General features: G+C 43.1%; 1 protein-coding gene across 7 annotated transcripts in view; it reads right to left on the bottom strand.

Moving 5' to 3' along the window:
- Positions 1-22,579, bottom strand: part of GOLGA4 (golgin A4) — a 126,134-nt gene that overhangs the window by 8,637 nt on the left and 94,918 nt on the right. For all 7 annotated transcript variants that reach the window (XR_016232945.1, XM_051858951.3, XM_089331340.1 and 4 more), the window contains 7 exons: positions 22,070-22,191; positions 20,442-20,572; positions 13,494-13,604; positions 12,598-12,618; positions 12,359-12,427; positions 10,084-10,159; positions 2,226-2,329 (listed from right to left, as the gene is read on the bottom strand). Coding sequence is in view for 6 of the 7 variants with exons in the window: in XM_051858951.3 (XP_051714911.3) it covers positions 2,226-2,329; positions 10,084-10,159; positions 12,359-12,427; positions 12,598-12,618; positions 13,494-13,604; positions 20,442-20,572; positions 22,070-22,191 (634 nt within the window). In the remaining variant the exon portion in view is untranslated. The remainder of the gene's footprint in view (positions 1-2,225; positions 2,330-10,083; positions 10,160-12,358; positions 12,428-12,597; positions 12,619-13,493; positions 13,605-20,441; positions 20,573-22,069; positions 22,192-22,579) is intronic.

Below are 22,579 nucleotides of genomic sequence, written 5' to 3'. Positions count from 1 at the left end.
ACTTTCAACACTGACCCATAAAATGAGGTGGCAGACTACTCTGCATTTTTCTACAATGGATGCTAAAGACAAAGGCCAGAGACAGCAGCCAGGATTAGATATGGCTGCACGTGCCGGGGGCATCTCTCCAGCTGCCTCTCACTTCACGCTCTAATCTGACTGCACAGCGCATGTGGCTGAAGCGGCACCACCCTAGAATGCAGCCAGGCTGGAGCTGGGTCCTGCTCTGTGGAACTCCAACTCTGTGCACATCTCATCTGACATTCAGTCTCCAGAAAAGCAGGCTGGGGCCATCTCTGCTTTACACATCAGCAGAAAGTTAAACTACTTTGTTTTCTCCCTACAGATTTATGTATTTGCAATAGCCAGGGCTGGGACAGGCCGAAGCCAGGAGCTTCCGGGTCTCCCACATGAGTGCACAGGCCCAAAGACTTGGCCCATCTTCCACTGCTTTTCCCAGGCACATTAGCAGGTGGCTGGCTCAGAAGTGGAGCATCCAGGACTTGAACCAGTGCCTATATGGGGGTGCCAGCGCTGCAGGCAGTGGCTTAACTTGTTTTGCTACAACACTGGCTCCAAATTATATTACTTTTATGGCAACGATACTTGCATCAAAGCTTTAGATGCACTAATGAACCAAGGTAACTAAACTTCTGGGAAGGTTTTTTAAATACGTATGCCTCTTCTTCCCATCCCTGATGAGGTAACAAGATAATTTTATCCGGGGCCAGCATCGTGGTGCAGCAGGTTAAGCTGCCACTTGCAATGCCGGCATCTATACTGGTACCAGTTCATGTCCTGGCTGCTCCACTTCCAATCTAGTTGCCTGCTAATGGCCTGGGAAAGCAGCAGCAGGTGTCCCAAGTCCTTAGATCCCTGCCCCTACATGAGAGACCTAGAAGAAGTTCCAGGCTCCTGGCCCTGTCCTGGCTGTTGCGGCCATCTGGGGAGTGATCTTTTTCTCTCCCTCTCTCTCTGAAACTCTTTCAAATAAAGAAATCTTTTTTTAAAAAAAGATAATGTTATTCTTATCCTGCCTCAAGTACAGGCTGCTACTTTATATCCAGTAAGGACATAACAAGAGAAAATGTTATCTCATCAATTTAATAAGAGAAGTGAAAATTAATTTGGGCTCCTTTTGACTTTTAAAAAATCCTTAAGAAAAGAGACAATGAGTAACTGTGGATTAATATACCCCTCCTGTGACACACATTCACGATCATACCAGCTATAACTTCAATCTGAAAACTACACGATGCTATCAAATGTGATTTTTGCACATGATATGGATCCAAATGATTCCTAGTCCTGGAACTCTGGGTGTTACAGAAGTTTCCAACCTATAAATTCATGGCATTCTTTTAAGATATTTTCTTTTGCCCTTGCTTTTTAGGTTTTGAATGTTTGCCCAATCAATTCCGGAGCCGGCTTAAAACCCTGTAATCCAGGAACCCCACACAGACTTCAGTGAAAACATCAACTGCTTCCACAGACAGAAAACCACAGTAAATAGACAACATAAAATTTCACAAAGGTAAAATGCTGTAACAATATTAAGAACAGAAAGTGCTTTAAGTGAAAAAATTTTGTTTGACAAAGGCTCATGAATTTCCCTAAAAGATATCAATCTATTCAAGATACACTATCACATGTCCAACACAGGCTCTTTTTAGGACACAAGTAAGGAAAAGATAAGACTTAACACTCAAGGACCTTACAATAAATATAACACTCTAGCAAACCAATTAGCTACACATTATTCCTTACATGATGTGGTAATTTAAAAAGGATCACTATTCCAAATGCGCAGAAATGAAAAAGCAGTTCTAAATCTTCCTAAGTACCCATTCTAAATTACGACAATTTTCAGGATTAGCCACAATACCCTAGTCTCCTTGATAGAGGACTCTATTCTCCCGACTTTAAAATCCAAGCAAGAATAGACACACTTTACAAAATAGTCTCAAGTTAATGAATTTTTAAATTTTGGTATTTAGCATATCAAACAGCATTTTAAAAACTTGTACTTTATAAATGTAACAAACATGAGCAAGATCTGCCAATTCACTTTTCCAAGCCAAGAACAGCAACATAATTACCTACTGCCTATGATAGCATGTATGACCTGCTAACAGCAAACATACAGTATCAACATATGTATCAACAGTGGAACATATTTCCTTTTCAATTCAGCCATATACCAAACTACCAGACAGGATTTATACCTTAGTCTCACGACCCATCATATACTCAAAAAGTACTTTTCGCAAATACTCAAACTCGGTAGGTTCTCCAAAGAGCGATACGTCAGTATGGTATAAATTGCCACCTGTAAAGACAAAACCAGATACACTATTTATTACTCAGAAAACAAACTAAAAACAATCAAGGGAACAAGGAAAGGGGGCCTGTTTTTTATTAATAATATTATACTGCACTGTATTATATTGTATACATACATAGGCACTGAAACATTCCAATTGGTATTTCACTCTTGGAAGTAAAAACAAGAATTATTACAAGTTTGCTTCACATATACATCCTCCTCTTCCTGGCACAACAATTTTGAAAGTCTGTATAGGTAGTGTAAGGGTTCTTTCACATCAGTACTTCTCTTCTAAATATTATGTGTTTGGCTTCAGATATTCCACAATGACTAAAATTAACAACCACTTTTATTTCATTAAGAATTTAATACATCAGAACAGTATTCTATTTTTTCCAGTATTCCAAATCGAAAAGCACTTAGTTTAAGTCAAGTTTAAACACAGGATAGACAAAAGTGCATAAAATATTGATGTATATGAAGTCATGCTAACTTTAACCTGAGTAAATTCAGAACTATGCATTACTTGCATCCACTTCTAGCAGCATATCATACTGGATAATCTGAAAAGCCCTCTGCTATCAAGAAACATCTAGATGCTTGAAACACTCCAAGATCACAGGAAATCCCTCAGGGGGTGGAGGAACGGAAGTAAATGAAATCACAGAAGTAATGGCAAGGCAGACAGGAATCTGCAGACGCCTGGAGTTTATGCTAAGAAACAAGCAACTGGCTGGGAGATCTTGCAAAGTGGGAGGCTGAAATACAGGTTCTGATGTAAACCAGGAACTCTGCCGGCGGAAAGCTAACTGACCAGGAAACCCATCCCCTGAAATATGTGACCACGGATCTCCTCTCAGGGCTCCAAGTCAGAATTTTAGGCCAGAAATTCTAAAACTAAGAAAATAAACCCCTTGAAGGATAAAGAAAATGTAAATCCTCTTTGACAAAATCCTTAAGATCTAGGACCCTCCAGATGAACAAACACAGGTTATTTTCAGCCAAATGAACTATTAAGAAAAGAAAAGAAAAGAAAAGAAAAGAAAAGAAAAGAAAAGAAAAGAAAAGAAAAGAAAAGAAAAGAAAAGAAAAGAAAAGCTCACACCATAGGAGACAAGCCTTTATGAGTAAGAATTAGCAAAACAGTAGCCAGACTTAACTTCAAAAAGATCCTGATATTAGCATTATAATTTAAAAGTTAACTATGTTTGAAATGTTTAAAGAAGAAAGGACAATACTGAAGAAATAAAACCATGAGACAGGCACTCAGCACAGCCATTTGACACTGCCTGGTACACCCCTCCAGACCAGAGTGCCTGGGTCTGAGACCTGGCTCCACTTCCAACTCCAGCCTCCTGCTAATGCACACTCTGGGAGGCAGCAGATGACAGCACAATACTTCAGCCACAGCCACCCATCTTGGAGTCCTGGATTGAGTTCCCAATTCCTGGTTTAAGCCTAGGCTAGCCCTGGTTGTTGTGGGCATTTGAGGAATCACTGAGCAGGTGGAAGATCTTTTTCTGTATATCTGCCTCCATTTCTCTCAAATGATTTTTTTTAAGATATAAAACTATATTTGCAGATAATATGATCTTGCATATAGAAAATTCTAAGAAATCCACTAAGAACCTAATTGTTGAGTTCAACCGTATTACAAGACACAAGATCAATGTACAAAATTCAATCTTTTTTGACACACCTGCAGTGAACAATCTGAAAATCAAATTTAAAAAGTAATTTCAGTTAAAATAGCATCAAAACAATACGATTACTAGAAATAAATTTAACCAAAGAATGCAAAACTTACATTTTGAAATTACAAAACACTATTGAAAGAAATTTAAAACACCTAAATAAATGGAGAGACACCTCATATTCATGCATTAGAAGATTTAACGTTGCTGAGACGACAAAACACCCAAACTGCTCTACAGACACCACGGGCTCCCTACTGAAATCCTATCTGGCTTCTTCGCAGAAATCGACCAGTTGATCCTAAGACTCATGAAAACTGAAGGAACCAAGAATAGCCAATCTTCAAAAGGAACAAAGTTGGAGGATTCATACTTGTAGACCTCAAAACTTAACACAAAGCTACAGTAATCAAAACAGCAAATTTGTTGGGGCCGACACTGTGGCACAGTAGGTCAATCCTCTGCTTGTGGTGCCGGCACCCCATATGGGCGCTGGCTCTAGTCCCGGCTGCTCCTCTTCCCATCCAGCTCTTTTAGGGCCTGGGAAAGTAGCAGAAGATGGCCCAAGTCCTTGGGCCCCTGCACCCATGTGGGAAACCTGGAAGAAGCTCCTGGCTTCTGGCTTCAGATTGGCCCAGCTCTAGTCGTTGTAGTCATTTGGGGAGTGAACCAATGGATGGAAGACCTCTCTCCCCATCTCCCCTGTCTATAACTTCAACTCTCAAATAAATAAATCTTTAAAAAAAGAGATATGCATTAAAAAGTCAATTCCAGAGGAATTAAAGACTTGAATTTTGAAAATGAGAATACAGGAGCACAACTTTATGACAGTGAGTGTGGGAAAAATTTAAGTGAGACACAAAAACAATAACCATAAAGGATTTCTTTAGTGGCTGGCACTGTGGCACAGAAGGCTAAGCCTCTGCCCATATGGGTGCCAGTTTGTGTCCTGGCTGCTCCTCTTCCTATCCAGTTCTCTGCTTATGGCCTGAGAAAGCAGTGAAAGACGGCACAAGTGCTTGGGCTCCTGCACCTGCATAGGGGACCCAGAAGAAGCTCCTAACTTTGGATCGGCCCAGCTCCATCTGATGTCGCCTTTTGGGGAGTGAATCAGAGGATGGAAGACCTCTCTCTCTGTCTCTGTCTCTCTCTCTCTGTAACTCTGCCTCTCATTTAGTTCTTAGAACTATTCTTATAAAAAAAAAAAAAAGGATTTCCTTATAGTAACATTCTACAACATCAATATTAAAACATTTTAAAATGTATGCTCATTCAATCAATGACAAATCCTGGCAACTTCATTTCCAAATATTTACCTAAGAGAAATGAAAAAGTATGTTCACATCAAGACTTCCTTGTGAGTGTTCATTGCGGCTGAAGTCACAGTACCCCAAAACGAGACAGAGGCTACATAGTCACTGACTGGGAAAGGGTAAGAAATTTGTGGCTGAGCTGCACAATAAAACACACTAGGGGCTGGCGCTGGGGCGTAGCAGTGCCCACACCTGCAGTGCCTGCAGTGCCCACACCTCTACTTCCTTTCCAGCTCTCTGCTATGGCCTGGGAAAGCAGTGGAAGATGGCCCAAGTGCTTGGGCTCCTGCACCCGTGTGGGAGACCTAGAAGAAGCTCCTGGCTCCAGGCCTGGGATTGGCGCAGCTCCGGCCGTTGCGGCCATCTGGGGAGTGAACCAGCGGATGGAAGACCTCTCTCTCTCTCCTTTCTGTGTAACTCTGACTTTCAAATAAATAAATTAATCTTTAAAAAAAAAAAAAAAGAAAAAGAAAAGCAAATGAATGAACCAGATAAGGTGTCCTTAAAGGTCAGACACACCCAGCACCTGTGAAGAGGTGAAACGCCGGAGGCCGTGTCCCAGCAGGACAGGGAATAAGCACCGGCTGCGGCAGCTTGGCAGGACGTGGTGAAGCTGCTAAGCAGCAGACAAGAACAGTCCACGACACAGCAACAGCCAATTCCGAGCAATACGTCCTGGGCAAAACTGCACGCGCATACCCCAAGTCAATGTCCACATAGGTATACTGCTCATAACAAGCAAACCTGAGACAATTCAAATGTCTACCAATAGACAAAGTGTTGACTAAAGATACAATGTATCGTTACTACACTCAGCATCAAAAATGGCTACACTGTAGCTTCACACTTCACAGAACCTCCAAATCATAACCTTGGGTGAAAAAAAGTTACCTAGAATACATACACTAGAACGTTATTCCTGTGTGGCTGAAACACCTGCAGCACTAACGTTAATTTGTTAAGACGGAACTACTCACATTCTAGCGTAGAGCACCGTTCACCTGAGAGCAGAGTGAAGACTGCGGAGGAGCCAGAGGCCTCAGACGTCACCACAGTGAACGGTGGGTGCCTGGGGCTCCAGGCCTCACATGCGGGACTTACACTACAGGCACCCACCTGGCATATTTCACTTTTTGGTTTTCTTTTATTTAGCTGAGATGCAGACACAGAGACTGACGGGAGGAAAGAGAGCTGCCATCCACTGGCTTACCCCCCTCATGACTGCACCAGCCACGGTTGGGCCAGAGCCGAAGCCAGGGGCCAGGAAGACAGTCCAGGTCACCCACTGGGTGGCAGGGACCCAGCTACTGAGCCGTCACTGCTGGCTCCCAGGGTGTGCCTTAGCAAGAAGCTGGAGTCAGAAGCTGAAGCCAGGAAGTGAACTCAGTTACTCTGACGTGACACGCAGACATCCTAACCTGTGCCTTAATCTCTAGGTCAAATGCCCACTCCTCTCTCTTTTTTATGATTTATTCATCTTATAGGCAGAGTGAGAGAAAGAGAGAGACAAACAGACAGAGGTCTTCCAGCCACTGGTACACTCCCCAGAGTGGCCACAACAGCAGCCGGGGGTGGATCAGGCAGAAGTCAGGAGCCCAGAACTCTATCCTGGTCTCCCGTGTGGGTGGCAGAAGTCCAAGCACTTGGGCCTTCCTCCACTGCTTTCCCATTAGCAGCATTTGGTACATTAGCAGGGAGCTGGATCAGAAAAGGAGCGGCTAAGGCTGGAACCGGCACTCCTAAGGGATGCCAGTGTCCCAGGTGGTGGCTTAACCTGCTGCACCACAATGCTGGACCCTGCTCCTCATTTTTAAAAGCATGTACTTCTAGAAAACTCAATTCACTCAAATCACTTTCTGCAAGTACACAGTTCTACAGAACTAAATAATAATAATATAGTACTTATCTCTTCTTTAAAATATAATGATCCATAATTTATTCCTCTATTTATACAACTCCAAGAATTTAAAATGCTTTTCATTTTTGAGAGAGCAAAGCTTTGTTATTTTAAACATGCAGATCACTTTGTTACTTCTTTTTCAAATAATAAAATTTAAATAAAATGTACAGGCCGGCGCCACAGCTCACTAGGCTAATCCTCTGCCTTGTGGCGCCAGCACACCGGGTTCTAGTCCCGGTCAGGGCGCCAGTTCTGTCCCGGCTGCTCCTCTGCCAGGCCAGCTCTGTGCTGTGGCCCCGGAGTGCAGTGGAGGATGGCCCAAGTCCTTGGGCCCTGCACCCGTGTGGGAAACGAGGAGAAGCACCTGCCTCCTGGCTTCAGATCAGTGCGGTGAGCCGGCCACAGCGGCCATTGGAGGGTGAACCAACAGAAAAAGGAAGATCTTTCTCTCTCTCTCTCTCACTGTCTACTCTGCCTGTCAAAATAAAATAAAATAAAATATACATATATATTCTTAAAACTAATTAAAAATGGGGAAATTCTTGAGTTGAAACTAACAAGAAAAATCTACACTATTCTCTAAGCACTGTCAGCACTGATCGGCATAGTTCTATGCTGACAATCTCACACGGTGACTTTGCTATACCTAATACTCTTTGCAGCAGGAATCACCTCTATAATGAGCATGGGAAACTTCCAGGTTGGTTTTGCTTTTTTCTGTACAGTACTGAGCCATTGTAAGCAATCTAAATTTAATTATAAATGATTTATATTATCTATATGTAATTAAATATATAACAGCTGTGTAACTGCTATTACATAGCAATAAGACAAAACCACCACGGCTTGGACACACATGTCACATTTCGGAGCACTTGGGTGCACGCCCTGGCTCTCCTCCCACATGCAGTCTCCTGCTGATGCACACCCTGGGAGGCAGCGGGGGACGGCTCAAGCGGCGGGTCCCTGCCTCCCACATGGCAGACTGGGTGTTCCTGGCTCCCAGCTTTGGCCTGGCCGAGTTCCAGCTGCTGCAGACCTCTAGTGAGTAACCCAGCAGATGTGAACTCGCTCTCTTCCTCTCGAATAAATTAAGAAAAAAAAAAAAAACTGAAAAGAAACAAAATGCTAAATGGTTTTGGGTTTTGATCCATGCCCTGTGCCTCCCATAAGAAAACACAAAGTTTCAGAAAACACCTAGCACAACAATAAAAACCATTAGCACCAAGAAGCGGTAAAAATGAACTTTACAGAAAGGTTGTTATGAGATTACCAGAGATCATGATTATCTCAAAGCAGTAACTATGTAAAGCTCATCTTTAAAGCTCTCTGTAAGTGGAAAAGTCTGTTAATAGACTTAGAGAAAAATATTCTTCCCCATCTTGACTGTACAAATTTTTATGACATTATTTCTCCTTAAACCTTTACATTACTGATTTATAGCATTACTGTAAGAATAAAACACAAGAACCATCTAAAACATGGAGGAGTGTGTATGTGTATGAAAACGTGCAGTGGATTTAATAAGCACAACACAGAGGCATCTGGAGAAGTACACACAAGCGGTCAGCGGGGTCCATCTGGAGAGTGCAGACTGAAGTGGGAACCTGAAGCTTACTCACATGAGGACACAGCGCTGACTGCTTTTCCTGTTTTAAACAAGTGTGCATCAATTTTTGTCTTGGATGACCATCATTCTTTCCTTAAAACTTACTGTTATTGGCAGAATAAATTCATTATTTTAAAAAAAAGTCCTGATAGACTATTACTCAGCCTTAAAACAGATGTCCTGCCCTTTTCTACAATGTGGATGAACTTAGAGGGCACTGTGAAGGGGGCTACGGTGGGGGCAGGGGAGATTTCTTCAAAGGATACAAAGTTACAGGTAGATACACCTCTACCATGTTGACACGGCTTCTAACAATGTATCATTCCTTTTTTTTTTTTTTAAAGAATTATTTATTTATTTGAAAGCTAGAGTTAGAAAGAGAGAGAGATATCTTCCACCCACTGGTTCATTTCCCAGATGCTGGCAATGGAAGGGGCCGAGTAGCCCAAAGCAGAGCTTCCTCTGGGTCTCCCAAATCTGTGCAGGGGCCCAAGCACTCCCAGGCTTCCCAGGAGCACCATCAGGGAGCGGGATGAGAAGCACTCGGGACTCCAACTGCGCCCCTATGGGATGCCAGCATCACAGGTAGAGGCATAACCTGCTGTGCCACTTCGCCAGGCCCCAAAGTATCAAATTCTAAAAATCACTCAGATTGAGTGTTCTCACAAAAAGGTGTGTGAGGCATATACATATTAAAAATTAGTTCAACTTAGCCATTCCACAACAAATACATATTTCTTTTTTTTTTTTTTAAGACTTTATTTATTTATTTGACAGGTAGAATTACAGACAGTGAGAGACAGAGAGAAAGGTCTTCCTTCTGTTGGTTCACTCCCCAAATGGTCGCCACGGCTGGAGCTGCACCAATCCAAAGCCAGGAGCCAGGAGCTTCCTCCCAGTCTCCCATGCAGGTGCAGGGCCCAAGCACTTGGGCCATCCTCCACTGCCCTCCCGGGCCACAGCAGAGAGCTGGACTGGAAGAGGGGCAACCGGGGCTAGAACCGGTGCCCATAGGGGATGCTGGTGCTGGAGGCAGAAGATTAACCTAGTGTACCACGGCGCTGGCCCCACAAATACATATTTCAAAACATGCTGCACATGATAAATACATATACTTTTGTCAATTAAGAAAAAATAATTTAAAATAAGAAAAACTATAAATTAGCAAAGGCATAAATAAAAATCATCTGTAAGCCCACCAATAAGAGAGAACTGTGGGCAACACGAGAAATCTTTCTTACCTTTGTGAGGTGTCCCCACAGCTGTGGCATATATGTTCTTTTCATATTTTTTTAAACGGTCTTCTAAATTGTGAATCTAAAAATAACAAACGGCATCTTAGGACTCTTTTGAACACTATATGTAAGGAAAAAGGAATGTTATGGTCACTAGATTTTTAACACTAAAAACAGATAAAATTAGAACAAATGGTTTCTTAGATACGACACCAAAAACACAAGAAACAAAAACTAAGTAAGTTAGACCTTATTAAGATCAGTGTCTCAAAGGGTACCGTCAAGAAGTGAAAGACAACCTACAGAAGGGGAGAAAAGATTGCAACTCATACATCTGGTGACAGACCCCACCTGGAACATACAGGCAGTACAGAAAACTTCACAACAAAAGATAAACAAATCAACTGAAAAATGGGGGCAAAGGACTTCACAGACATTGCTCAAAAAAAGTGATGCAAAGGGCCAACAGGCATATAAAAAGCTGCTGGACACCATTGCTCTGTTGATGGTAATGTAAAATGGTACACAGCTTTGGAGAGCAGCTTAGCAAGTTCTCAGAAAGCTAAATACAGAATTACTAGCAATTCCACTCCTGGGCATATACATCCAAAAGAATGGCAAACAAAAATTTGAACACAAATGTTCCTAGCAGCACTAGTCACAACAGCCAAAGGGGGAACAACCCAAATATTCAAAAACTGATGAATGGATCAAGGAAATGTTATCTGCCCATAACATGGGCTAGTATTCAGTCACAAAACGGAGTGAAGTATTTAAATAGGCCACAACACTGGTGAATGTAGAAAACGTTAAACTAAGTAAAAGAAGCCAGACACAGAAAGGCAGGTATCACATGGCTCTGTCTATATGAGATGCTCAGGAGAGGCAAATCCAGAGAGACAGAAAGCAGGCCAGTGGCTGCCAGAGGCTGGGGAAGAAGGTACTACAAAATGGACATGGAATTTCTTTTTGGGGTGATGAAACAGAACAATGATAATGATGGTTTCACAACATTGTGTGTGAACCAAATGTCAATGAATTGTGTACTCTAACACTACTAAAACAGTACGTTTTACCTTATATGTATATTACTACAATAAAAATAACAAAAATTGCTAATGATAAAACAGTTTTGAAGATTTGAAGATGCTAAAATAAGAAAATTTTAAAGCAGCAATCTTGATATAGATGGAAAAAGATAAACCACTTGAGAAGTAGAAAAAATAAAATGACATAGAGACTTAGCATCTTTGTGAATTTTTTTTTTTTTTTTTTTGACAGGCAGAGTGGACAGTGAGAGAGAGAGAGACAGAGAGAAAGGTCTTCCTTTGCCGTTGGTTCACCCTCCAATGGCCGCCGCGGCCGGCACACTGCGCTGATCCGATGGCAGGAGCCAGGTGCTTCACCCCATGGTCTCCCATGGGGTGCAGAGCCCAAGCACTTGGGCCATCCTCCACTGCACTCCCGGGCCACAGCTGAGAGCTGGCCTGGAAGAGGGGCAACTGGGACAGAATCTGGCGCCCCGACTGGGACTAGAACCCGGTGTGCCGGTGCCGCAAGGCAGAGGATTAGCCTAGTGAGCCGCGGCACCGGCCATCTTTGTGAATTTTGAAAATTATTATGAAAATTTTCAAATATACTCAAAGTATAGCACAATTATTGTCTGTCTATCCAACCATCACCCAGTTTCAACAGTTATCAAGATCTAAGTCTGTATAAATTTTAAGAGAACTACAAAAATCTCTGGTGATTCATCCTTAAACCTAGCCTCTGACTTGGGCCACTGTTTCTTCAAAGTTTAGAGAAAGGTTTTAATAAACAACAAATACTACAGACACACATATGACTGGTGCACACATACTTGTTCATTCTTGAAGGTTTAAAATGATTTAGATGTATTGTCCAGAGATAATATAGGAACAAATCATATTAAATTAGGAAAATTTAGCCACTAGCACTAATGGCTGATGTCAACTTTCCCCACTGGTAAAACGAAGACAAAAACATGCTCCTTTTTAGAACTTAAGTTATTCCAAATTGTACTAAAACAATAAGTACTGGAAACAGCAGGATGCAAAGGTTCTCATACAAATACATGTGATTGTGAATTTACAGAAACAACATCAAATGTAACACTTTCAGATTTGGAAATGAAATTTCTTATACAAAAGAATTTCAAAGTCAACTGTTAAATCAGATGTTTTTCAAAAATTAGCTACATGAGAAGTGCACACATCATCATAAATTTAATTAAAAATAAAAGGCACCAATTAGCCTCTACCTGTTCTCTGAACTCCTGTTCTTTCAACTTTGAATCACTGATCAGAGTAGTCTTCTGTGCTAGCTGTGTCTGAAAGAATAAAGATTTGAAAAGCATATGGGTTTCATCATCACCTGGACACATTTCTGTACTGTCTGGTCATTTCTCCTGGTTAACACCGTCTTATTATACACATGTACAACAGAGAAGCTCTGAAGATGCACTATCTTCAGCCAAATTTAATGAAGAACCAGCCTTACCTGTAGCTCCATAATTGTCACCTGAAGAGGAAAAAGAAAAGAAATAAATGTATACCATTAAAGTCTATTAGTAAAGAAAAATTTTAAACAGCAATATGAAATCAATAAATGAAATCAATAAAAGTATTTGCTTTTAAACCTGAACTTTTCTTCTTTATCTTAAAATTTTATTTGCAAAGTAGAAAGAGAGAGAGAGAGGGAGAGGGAGATGAAGAGGGAGACAGAGAGAGAGAGAGAGAGAGAGAGAGAGAGAGAGAAACACTCCCATTTGCTGGGTCACTTCCCAAACGGCCACAACCCCCAGAGCTGGGTTAGGCTGACGCCAGGAGCCAGGAGCTACGCTCTGACCTTCCACATGGGGCAGGGCCCATGGACTTGGATCATTATCTGCTGCCTTCCCAGGCACATCAGCAGGAAGCTGGATCGTAAGCAGAACAACTGGGATTCGATTCACTGCTGCAACATAGGGTGCTACAGTCCACCCTGCTGTGCCACAACACCAGCCCCGGGCCAGTGCTCCTAACTGATATGCCTACCAAGTGGCACAGCACAACAGAGCCCTTTATAAAGGAAATAAGTCTGCATTTTGGGAAAATGATCCATGCAACTAACTGGCTGTACAGAAAATTGCTATTTTAGTAACCGACTTTATGTAATAAATAAACATTTAACTTCTTGGAACCTTAGTTTCCCTGTCTGCAAAATGAAGGCAAAAAATCTCTTTCAAAAGATTTTTGTTAGGACTGAGATAATACATATGTTAGTAGGCGAGCAATGAGATAATACATGTTAGTAGGGGAGAAATGAGATAACACATATGTTAGTAGGCGAGTTGGCAGGTATCATGCACATGATAGTGATTTCAAAAACACGCAGCAAACTCAAACAGCGCTCACGGTATCACTGCCAGGGCTCTCCTGCTGCAGCCTCTGCTGGTACTTTTTCTGCAGCTCCTCAAGCTGAACCTGCAGGTCCATTACTTTGGCAGTCATTTCTTCTTCACGAGCCTTTAAGATTAAAAAAAAGTGTTAATAAACAAACACCCAAAAAAATTATACGCAGGAAACATGGCACAGAGAATGAACACAAGCTTCTGAGACACATATTACTGGTTTTATTTTAATCATTACCACAATCTAAACACTTTCCTTCACGCCCTGCATAGAACTCCAAGCTCTTTCCAGTGCTGCTCTCCATTCCTAGGGTATCACTTTTCCCACCCTCAATACCTCTTGTCCTCACCCTGCTAAGCTCATTAATCTGTTTTTCCTCCTTTAAAATGGGGTCCCCAGACTTAAACAACAAATGGGGTATGAGAGAGCGTTGTGACAGAACTACCACACAGATCCTATACTTGAAGACCTTTGCCTATCCTGTACTGAGATTCAATGTCCAGAAAACATTCATTAAAATAAGCTAGCAGGGGCCGGCGCCGTGGCTCACTTGGTTAATCCTCCACCTGTGGCGCCGGCATCCCATATGGGTGCCGGGTTCTAGTCCCAGTGGCTCCTCTTCCAGTCCAGCTCTCTGCTGTGGCCTGGGAAGGCACTGAGGGATGGCCCAGGTGCTTAGGTCCTGCACCCATGTGGGAGACCAGCATAGCTCCGGCCGTAGCAGCCATTTTGGGGGGGTGAATCAACGGAAGGAAGACCTTTCTCTCTGTCTCTCTCTCTCTCTCTCTCTCACTGTCTAACTCTATCTGTCAAATAAAAATAAAAATAACTAAACAGACATTTCTATACACAGCACTGTCCAACCAGCTGGCAACACATTGGTCACAAGCAGTTAAGGAGTGTCCACTCTTCGGATAGACTGTATAAATCAACAAGCAGTTAAGGAGTGTCCACTCTTCGGATAGACTGTATAAATCAACAGATGCTCCTTTGTCCTGTTCAGCACATCTGCATATTTCCTGTCCATCTGCCCCCAGATCATACCCACAGTTCTTTGGGATAAATTGTTTAAAATCTGTTCTTGAAAAAAAAAAAAAAAAAAAAAAGTACTGTCCAATATGCTGATAACCAATGCAATGTCTCCAATTGCCCTGAACTTTGAAAACAAAACAAAACAAAAGCAGGCTCAATGAGAAAAAGAAACATGTGACTTATTGGCCCAATGATCCTACAAAATCTGGCCTCAAACCATCCTCTCTCTGCCTGGACCACACATGTAAAAGGCTGCTGCCATGTTTGCATCCCTTCATTTGTCTTGGAATTGTGATGTATTGTGCAGAACAACCCAGCCCTCTCCTCATTCTATAAATCTTGCAATAACCTTTGTGCTAAAGAACACTGGGAAGTGGAATATTGATCTGATCTGAGGAACGAAGACAAGTGTTTGCTGAGTAAGGGACTTAACAGGAAGGAATCTGATTGAACAGGTGCTGGCGTGCCAGAAACAAGCACTGGCCTTCTCGAAAACAAACACAGCCCCATGGCACAAAATGAGGCAATGAACCACAGAACACTAGGGAAACTAATTTTAAATACTACTTTGTCATAAAACTTTCTTAAACTAATCAAAACCAACCAACTCTCTCAATACAAGCAAAGTGAGATTCCAGCGACGACTATGCTGAAATACTGCCCACTGAGGCCCACGTTAACCTGGCCTCCACCCCACAACATCACCAGCCAGAAAGTGTTCTAAGCACACTACTGCCCTCACTCATGACTTAATGTTTTCATTCTACCAGGATGCATCTTCTGTAGCTGCCTGTGCCCATGTAGCTCAGCCTCACTTGAAGGGACCCCATCCATAGCAACTTTACTCATGTAGGCCCAGATTTCAATACGACAATTAGTTATTTCTGACACTCCCTTTGACAGTTGTGGGATACCAACCTAAAGCAAGCCCTCCAAAAAGTAGAAAGGAATCTTTGATGTGTTATTTCTAATTTAAAACAATTCTGGAATTTCCTTTGTAAAAACTTTCCAATCTTCTTCAAAAGTAAGAACAAGAAGGGCCGGCGCTGCGGCACAGCAGGTTAAGCCACAGACTGCAGCACCAGTACCCCATATGGGCACTGGTTCAAGCCCCCACTGCCCCACTTCCAATCCAGCTATCTACCAATGTGCCTGGGAAGGCAGCAAAGGATGGCCCAAGTGCTTGGGCCCCTGCACCCACGCAGGAGACCTGGAATAAGCTCCTGGCTCTGGCCATTGTGGTCATTTAGAGAGTAAACCAATGGATGGAAGCTTTCTCTCTCTGTCTCTCGTTCTAACGCTGCTTTTTAAATAATAAATAATAAATATTTAATTAAAAAACAAAGAAAGAAATTAGTTTTACATCTGATGCTGCTGTAGGAGCTCCTTTCCACTGAGACTGCTCTGGAGCTGGAACTGGGCTACTAGGTCGACACCTGCACTTGTGAGTCTCAGTTCCTCCTTTGAGATGTTACATGCCCTCCTCCCAAACTCTTCACTGCTGGGGCCAGTGTTATGCACAGCAGGTTAAGCCGCCACCAGTGACACTGGCATCCCACACTGGAGCACCAGCTGAAGTCCTGGCTGCTCTGCTTCCAACCCAGCTCCCTGCTGTTGCACCCAGGAAAGCAGCAGCAGATGGTCTAAGCACCTGGGCCCTTGCTGCCCACATCTGAGACCAGGATGGGGTTTCTGGCTCCTGGCTTCACAAGCCATTGAAACCATCTGAGAAATAAACCAGCAGATGGTCTCTCTCTCTCTCCATGCCCCCCTGCTCTCTCCATCTCTCCCTCCCTCTCTCACTCTGCCTTTCAAATAAAGAAAACGAATCTTAAAATAAAAGGTTCCTCCCTTCCTGCCATGTCACCCAAGTATCTGACGCGCCAGGCATGGGGTGAGGTTTTCAAGACTAGAGATAAAGAACAAAATCTCTGCCCCACAAGACAGAGTCTAGGGGACAGGACAGATAATATCAACACATCCCTATGCAAATATATATGCCAAAAATTACGTGTTATCATACAGATGTCTATATTTGTATCAAAGGAAGAAAGATGCAAGTTAATTATATTTAAGGGATTACCAAAAAACCCTACTAAATAGAAGAAAATATGATTCAGGTTAAGTTTACTCAAAAAGTTACCTTCTGATTAGGAAAAGGAAATATTAAGAATATATTTCCTTTTTGTCCCTGTCTTTATAAGGAAACCTTGGAACACTGCACAGGAAACTAAGGACTGCCTGAGGAGGGAAGAAGGGGACAGAACACAGAGAAGAGAAACGGGTGCCATGTTCATTACATACCATTTCCAAAATACTATTTTGGTCTTTAAGTTGTGACTACATTTGATTCAAAAACTTTTTTCCAAATAAAAGTTAAATTCAAAGAATTTCTTTAAAAATATCAAAAGACACTAATTCATCAGGTTTGAGAAGGAAAGTTCAGGCCCACAGTAAAGGATGAGCAGAGGTGTACGAGGATGGGTAAGGTAGAGTGGAGTCTGGAACGCAGGATACACAGGAGTCAAGGGAAGCCACTGGGCGCGTTTGGGAGGGGAAGTCATGTGATCACACCTTTGTTTCAGACTGGGGCAGATTAATGTATTGGGGTGAGGGAAGACCATCGGCAAGATGAGGTAGGAAATTAATACAACAGACCAGACCAGACCAGACCAAAGATGGCAGCCAAGCGGTAGCAGCGTGCAGTTCAGGAGAGGAACGTGCAGTAGGACTATGAGTCTAATGTGTGCTGGATATTGTGCTGGGGGCACAAGCAGATATGGGACAACAACTACGTGTCTGCATATGGAAACCAGTGATGACAAAAGTTCCTAAATTCCTAAGATGGGGGAACAGTAAGAATGTTACCTAAGACAGGAAAGGCAGGAAAATGAACATGTCTCTGTGCTCAAGTCTGCTATTAACAAATCAAAGAATTACTTTAATAGTTGACAAAAATATAGCATCCTACAATGTCTCCACTGAAACAAATCATCAGTCTGCTAACAGCTTTTCAGGCAGGGAACAAATACAGAACATAAGAAAAGGCCTCAAAAAGTTCAAGGAAAATGTGTATTATGAAGACTACGGAGGGATTTCTGAACTTCATGCACCAAAATAAACTTATTCCATTTTCCATGAACTTTTGCAAGTACCCTTGTACATTCAAATCCTATACAAAAACTCTATTCCCAGAAAATGTTAAATGGGACAAAGGTAATCAAGGCAGTATGATATCTGCTAAGAACTGCTAATACTCCTTTTCAGGAGTCTCTGCATTTTAAAAAATTCTTTGAGATAGAGTGTATAGTAGGGATGATCAGATGAGGACTGCCTACTTAATTACAAAGTCCATTCTAAACTATCCAAGACAGTAGTCACTATTCAACCTAGTTGGTGAGCATGAAAAATATGGCTAAATTGTTCGTAAATGTAAAAACACTGTGGATGTCAAAGAATTTATATATGTCTACATATAGACATATAATTTATATTGATTATATGGTGAAAAGATGGTGTTTCTTTTTTTGCACTGGACTCACTTATTTCATTTTTTAAATGCAGCTCCTAGAAAATGTTACAATATGGCTCACATTTATTTCTACCTGACAGCCTGGTCTTAGGAAAAAGAAGGGACCTGCCCACCCTTCCCTTTCATGTCCACTTGCTCTACTATTCCAAGCCTGAAGCCTCGAGATTGTTTCCCTAAGATACATACGATTCTCAAGGAGGAGCCATGTCAGAGCACCTATTACTTGTCTCCCTTTACTCTACCCCTCAACACACAGGCATTTGTCATGACCCGTAAGTGTGGGGAGCAGGGCCCGTCTCCCGTAACATGGCAGGGCCCGTCGCCCAGGAAACAAATAAGTACTAAGACAGTGGACAAATAAATACTGAGGACAAATACTGAGATTACCGAGACTAGACTAAACTACTGGAACTGCTAAGACTAACTCTATGCATCTGATCTCCCACCATATGGCACTGAGAGGGATTAAATAACTTCCACACAGCTGCCTCATCAATTCGACTAACAAGCTGCAGGAGCTGGTCCTGCCCCGATTGGAGGAGAGCAGCGTGCTCAGCGCGTGGGGGGGAGAACGCCAGCAGAGTTGGGATTGGTGGAAGAGGACTATGAAGGAGGAGAGAGACACCATGCAGGAGGAACACCTGAGGAACCCCTGAGAGAGCAGGCCAGCGGTGTGCCGCCCCTCCGCGGAGGGGCGGGGGCGGGGCAGCGAATCCAGGGAGGACCGAGGAAAGAAACAACAGCAAATCCGTTGCCACTCCTCCGCGAGCCTGCGGAGGGAGCGACACGTAAGAAGTCTATTATGTGCTGCCCTGTATTCCAGGGAGAGAAGCAGATCATAAGGGGACCCTGAGCTGTGGCACAGCTCCCCCCTTGCAGATGAAGCTCCCTCTCTTAAATGCACATGATAAGTAACTGCTGCCCTCCCTAAGTTGCCTTCTGTGGAAGTTTTTACTTCTAGGTCATGTGAGGCTAATGAAGAATTACTGCTCTACCACTTAATAAGTTTTAAGGAAATCACTTAACTTTTCTAAACTTGCTTTTCCTTCTGGAAACAAAAAAGTAGAATTAGCTTTAATGTATCTTCCAAATCCAGCATACTCTAAGCATTCAAAAAGTAACAGTATTTTTTTTTAAACTTAGTACATATATAATCTGGAGGTATAAGAAGTGATGTGGAGCCGGCGCCGTGGCTCAATAGGCTAATCCTCCACCTTGCGGCGCCGGCACACCGGGTTCTAGTCCCGGTTGGGGCGCCGGATTCTGTCCCGGTTGCCCCTCTTCCAGGCCAGCTCTCTGCCATGGCCAGGGAGTGCAGTGGAGGATGGCCCAGGTGCTTGGGCCCTGCACCCCATGGGAGACCAGGAAAAGCACCTGGCTCCTGGCTCCTGCCAGGATCAGCGCGGTGCGCCGGCTGCAGCGGCGGCCATTGGAGGGTGAACCAACGGCAAAGGAAGACCTTTCTCTCTCTGTCTCTCTCTCTCACTGTCCACTCTGCCTGTCAAAAAAAAAAAAAAAAAAAAAAAAAGAAGTGATGTGAAATTATTTAAATTTTTCATAATAAAGTTTAAAGCTCAAATATTATATACAGAGGTAACATTTTTAGTAATGTGTCAATATCTTAGAATTTCAGTCACTTCACTTTTCATATTTCACTTTTAAATATGTTCCTGGCTCAGACTTCTATGGCTAACATTTAGTTAGCTGAAGCATAACTCTTCAATTTATGGATTCATGATCATCAAATGGTTTTGACATACAGAGAAATACAGCTTGGAGGAACTAAAGAGCCTACAACCTAGCCAAGGGTGAGCTGCATGTTTTACATCTGAAAAGCTTCTTACGGTCCAAAGCACTAACTAGCATACATGGCTTGTTTTCATGGCTCATTTTATTCTATTAATGGCAACGCCAATTAATATAATAGATTTGCCTGATGCACTCCTTCCCTACCCTCCCACCAAAACTAACACAACCTCTGCAGGTTGGGCAGGGACGGAGAAAAGCTAACTGGCCCTCACAGAAAGATCCCGGCTAAATCCGCAGCCACACTCAGAGGCACAGTGTCCACTGATCAGATTCTCAGCCTGCTGCTTTCACAGTTCAGTCTGAATTTGTGAGGAAGACATGAAAAAGCATCCATTCCTCCCTTTAGCAGTGACTCACTGTTGCTTCAGTAACCACCAAGTAGACTGTCCTGACTGTTAGCAGAATCTCCTCAGAGAACTACAACGCTGGCAGAAATCCAGACTGTAAATGTGTATGTGGTACGGGAGTGCCTGTGCATACAACATCATGCCCCACAAACTCTACACTGGGAAGAGGAGATTCGCAACACCAGCATGGAATCCAGCACAGCCAAACTTCAAAAGAAAGAAAGGAGATACATCAAGGATTTCTTCATATCTTTTGGCTGTTCTTTTCAGGTCGTCATCTTTCTCGGCAATTTTTTTGTGTAACTGATTCGTCTCTTCTTGATGGCTTTCCAAAAGTTCAGCTTCTACCTCCTGGGCCTTACCTAATAAATAAACACACAAAGAAAACACATTAGTCAATAATATCTATATCCCAATTTTAGCCAGAAATTCTATTCTAAATTAATCTTGAAAAAAGTCCACTTTATAGGTAAGTATTACAAGACACTTAATGAGACGCACAGCTCAACGCTGGTCAGAGGTACCCTCCCCCTGAGGATAAGGCCTTGATAAGGTGCTTAATTAGGAAATACTTTCATGTGCTACACCTCAAGCCACGTCACTGCCAGGCAGGGCAGGATCCCCTCAGAGCACTTTACTGGCCAAGGATCTTTCTTTCTTTTCTCCAGTTTAGGGATTTACAGCACTTAAGACAAGCACAAAAATAAATAAGGTTAAATTTATAGTCTCAGAGTAGGTGTTTCACCCAGAATTTTTTTTTAAAGATTTATTTATTTTATTTGAAAGTCAGTTACACAGAGAGAAGGGAGGGAGGGAGGGAGGGAGAGAGAGAGAGGTCTTCCATCCGCTGGTTCACTCCCCAATTGGCCACAACAGCTGGAGCTGCGCCAATCCAAAGCCAGGAGCCAGAAGGACTTGGGCCATCTTCTACTGCTTTCCCAGGCCACAGCAGAGAGCTGGATCAGAAGTGGAGGAGCCAGGTCTCAAACCAATGCCCATATGGGATGCCAGCACTTCAGGCCAGGGCGTTAACCCGCTGCACCACAGCGCCGGCCCCTCACCCAGAATTTAAGATGCACTCATTCTACAACAGAGAGCCTGGGTTCAAATCCCAGCTCTGGTTCCTGACTCCAGCTTCCTACTAATGCAGTGTGGGGAGCAATCCGGACTAGACTGAGTTACTGGAATTAAGACTTATTCTATGCATCTGCTCTCCCACAATATGGCGCTGGGAGAGAAGTAAACAGCTTCTGCACAGCTGCCTCCAGTTCAACTAATAAACTGTAGGACTTGCTCCTGATTGGAGGAGAGCAGCGTACTCGGCGTGTGGGCAGCCGAGTTAGGATTGGCGGAGGAGGACTATAAAGGAGGAGAGAGACGGCATGCACCAGGAACATCTATGGGGAACATCTAAGGGAACCCGTGCAGCCCCCGAGAAAGCTGGCCGGCGGTGTGCCGCTCCCCTGCGGAAGTGGGGAATGCGGCCAGGGGGAACTGCCCTTCCACGGAGGTGGAAGGGATAGTAGCCAACCCGGGAAGAACCAGCAGCAAACCCGGGGAAGGCCGAGCAGACGAAAGAACAGCGCAGGGTCCTGTGTCGTTCCTCCACGAAGAGGGGGAGCGACAATGCAGACCCTAGGAGGCAGTGGTAATGGCTCAAGTCCTTGGGTTCCTGCACCCACATAGACTGCAGACCCAGCTTCAGCCTGAGCTAGCCCCAGTTATGGTAGGCATTTGGAGCGTGAACCAAACGGGAGTTCTCTCTGTCTCTGTTTCTGCCTTTCAAATAAACGAGTACCTTAAAAAATGGTCTCTGCTGATTGTGATTTATTCCTTGCTAAATTTAAAGTTGTACTTACTGATGGTTTCTTTTATGGTCACTTCCAGCTCCTGCTCCTTCTGTGCCAGCTGGGTATTAAACTCCCTCATCAGCTGTTTCAGGGTGGAATTGTGCTTCAACTCAAGATCTTCCTGCTCCTGTCTGAGCACAAAATGCAAAGCATTACCCGCTGCCACAGGGAGAAGCTTCAAAGACTTGTCTAGTCTTCCAAACGGTGCACACGCATGATCTCACTGTATAAAACCTTCTAGCTGTGTGGTCTGTATGGGCACAGGAAACTTCTGGAAGGACATATAAACTATGATTACCTCTAGGGAGTAGTCCTGGGGACTGAAGAATTTTCCTTTTCCACTTTAAATTTTCACCTTATACATCTATGTTATATAATGATAGTGCTAATGCTAAAAATAATAAGATAAAAAGAAAAGTTACTGGGTTATATACCTAACAACCACAATCTTACACACAAGGTTTTCCTTCTACGTGGATATGGAATAATACTGCCTCATGCCCTAAGTTGTTTTTATTT

Source organism: Oryctolagus cuniculus, chromosome 4, assembly GCF_051225735.1.
Source record: "Oryctolagus cuniculus isolate XC-2025 breed Fujian yellow rabbit chromosome 4, ASM5122573v1, whole genome shotgun sequence".
Lineage (NCBI taxonomy): Eukaryota > Metazoa > Chordata > Mammalia > Lagomorpha > Leporidae > Oryctolagus > Oryctolagus cuniculus.
This window is presented reverse-complemented; position numbering and strand designations above follow the sequence as displayed.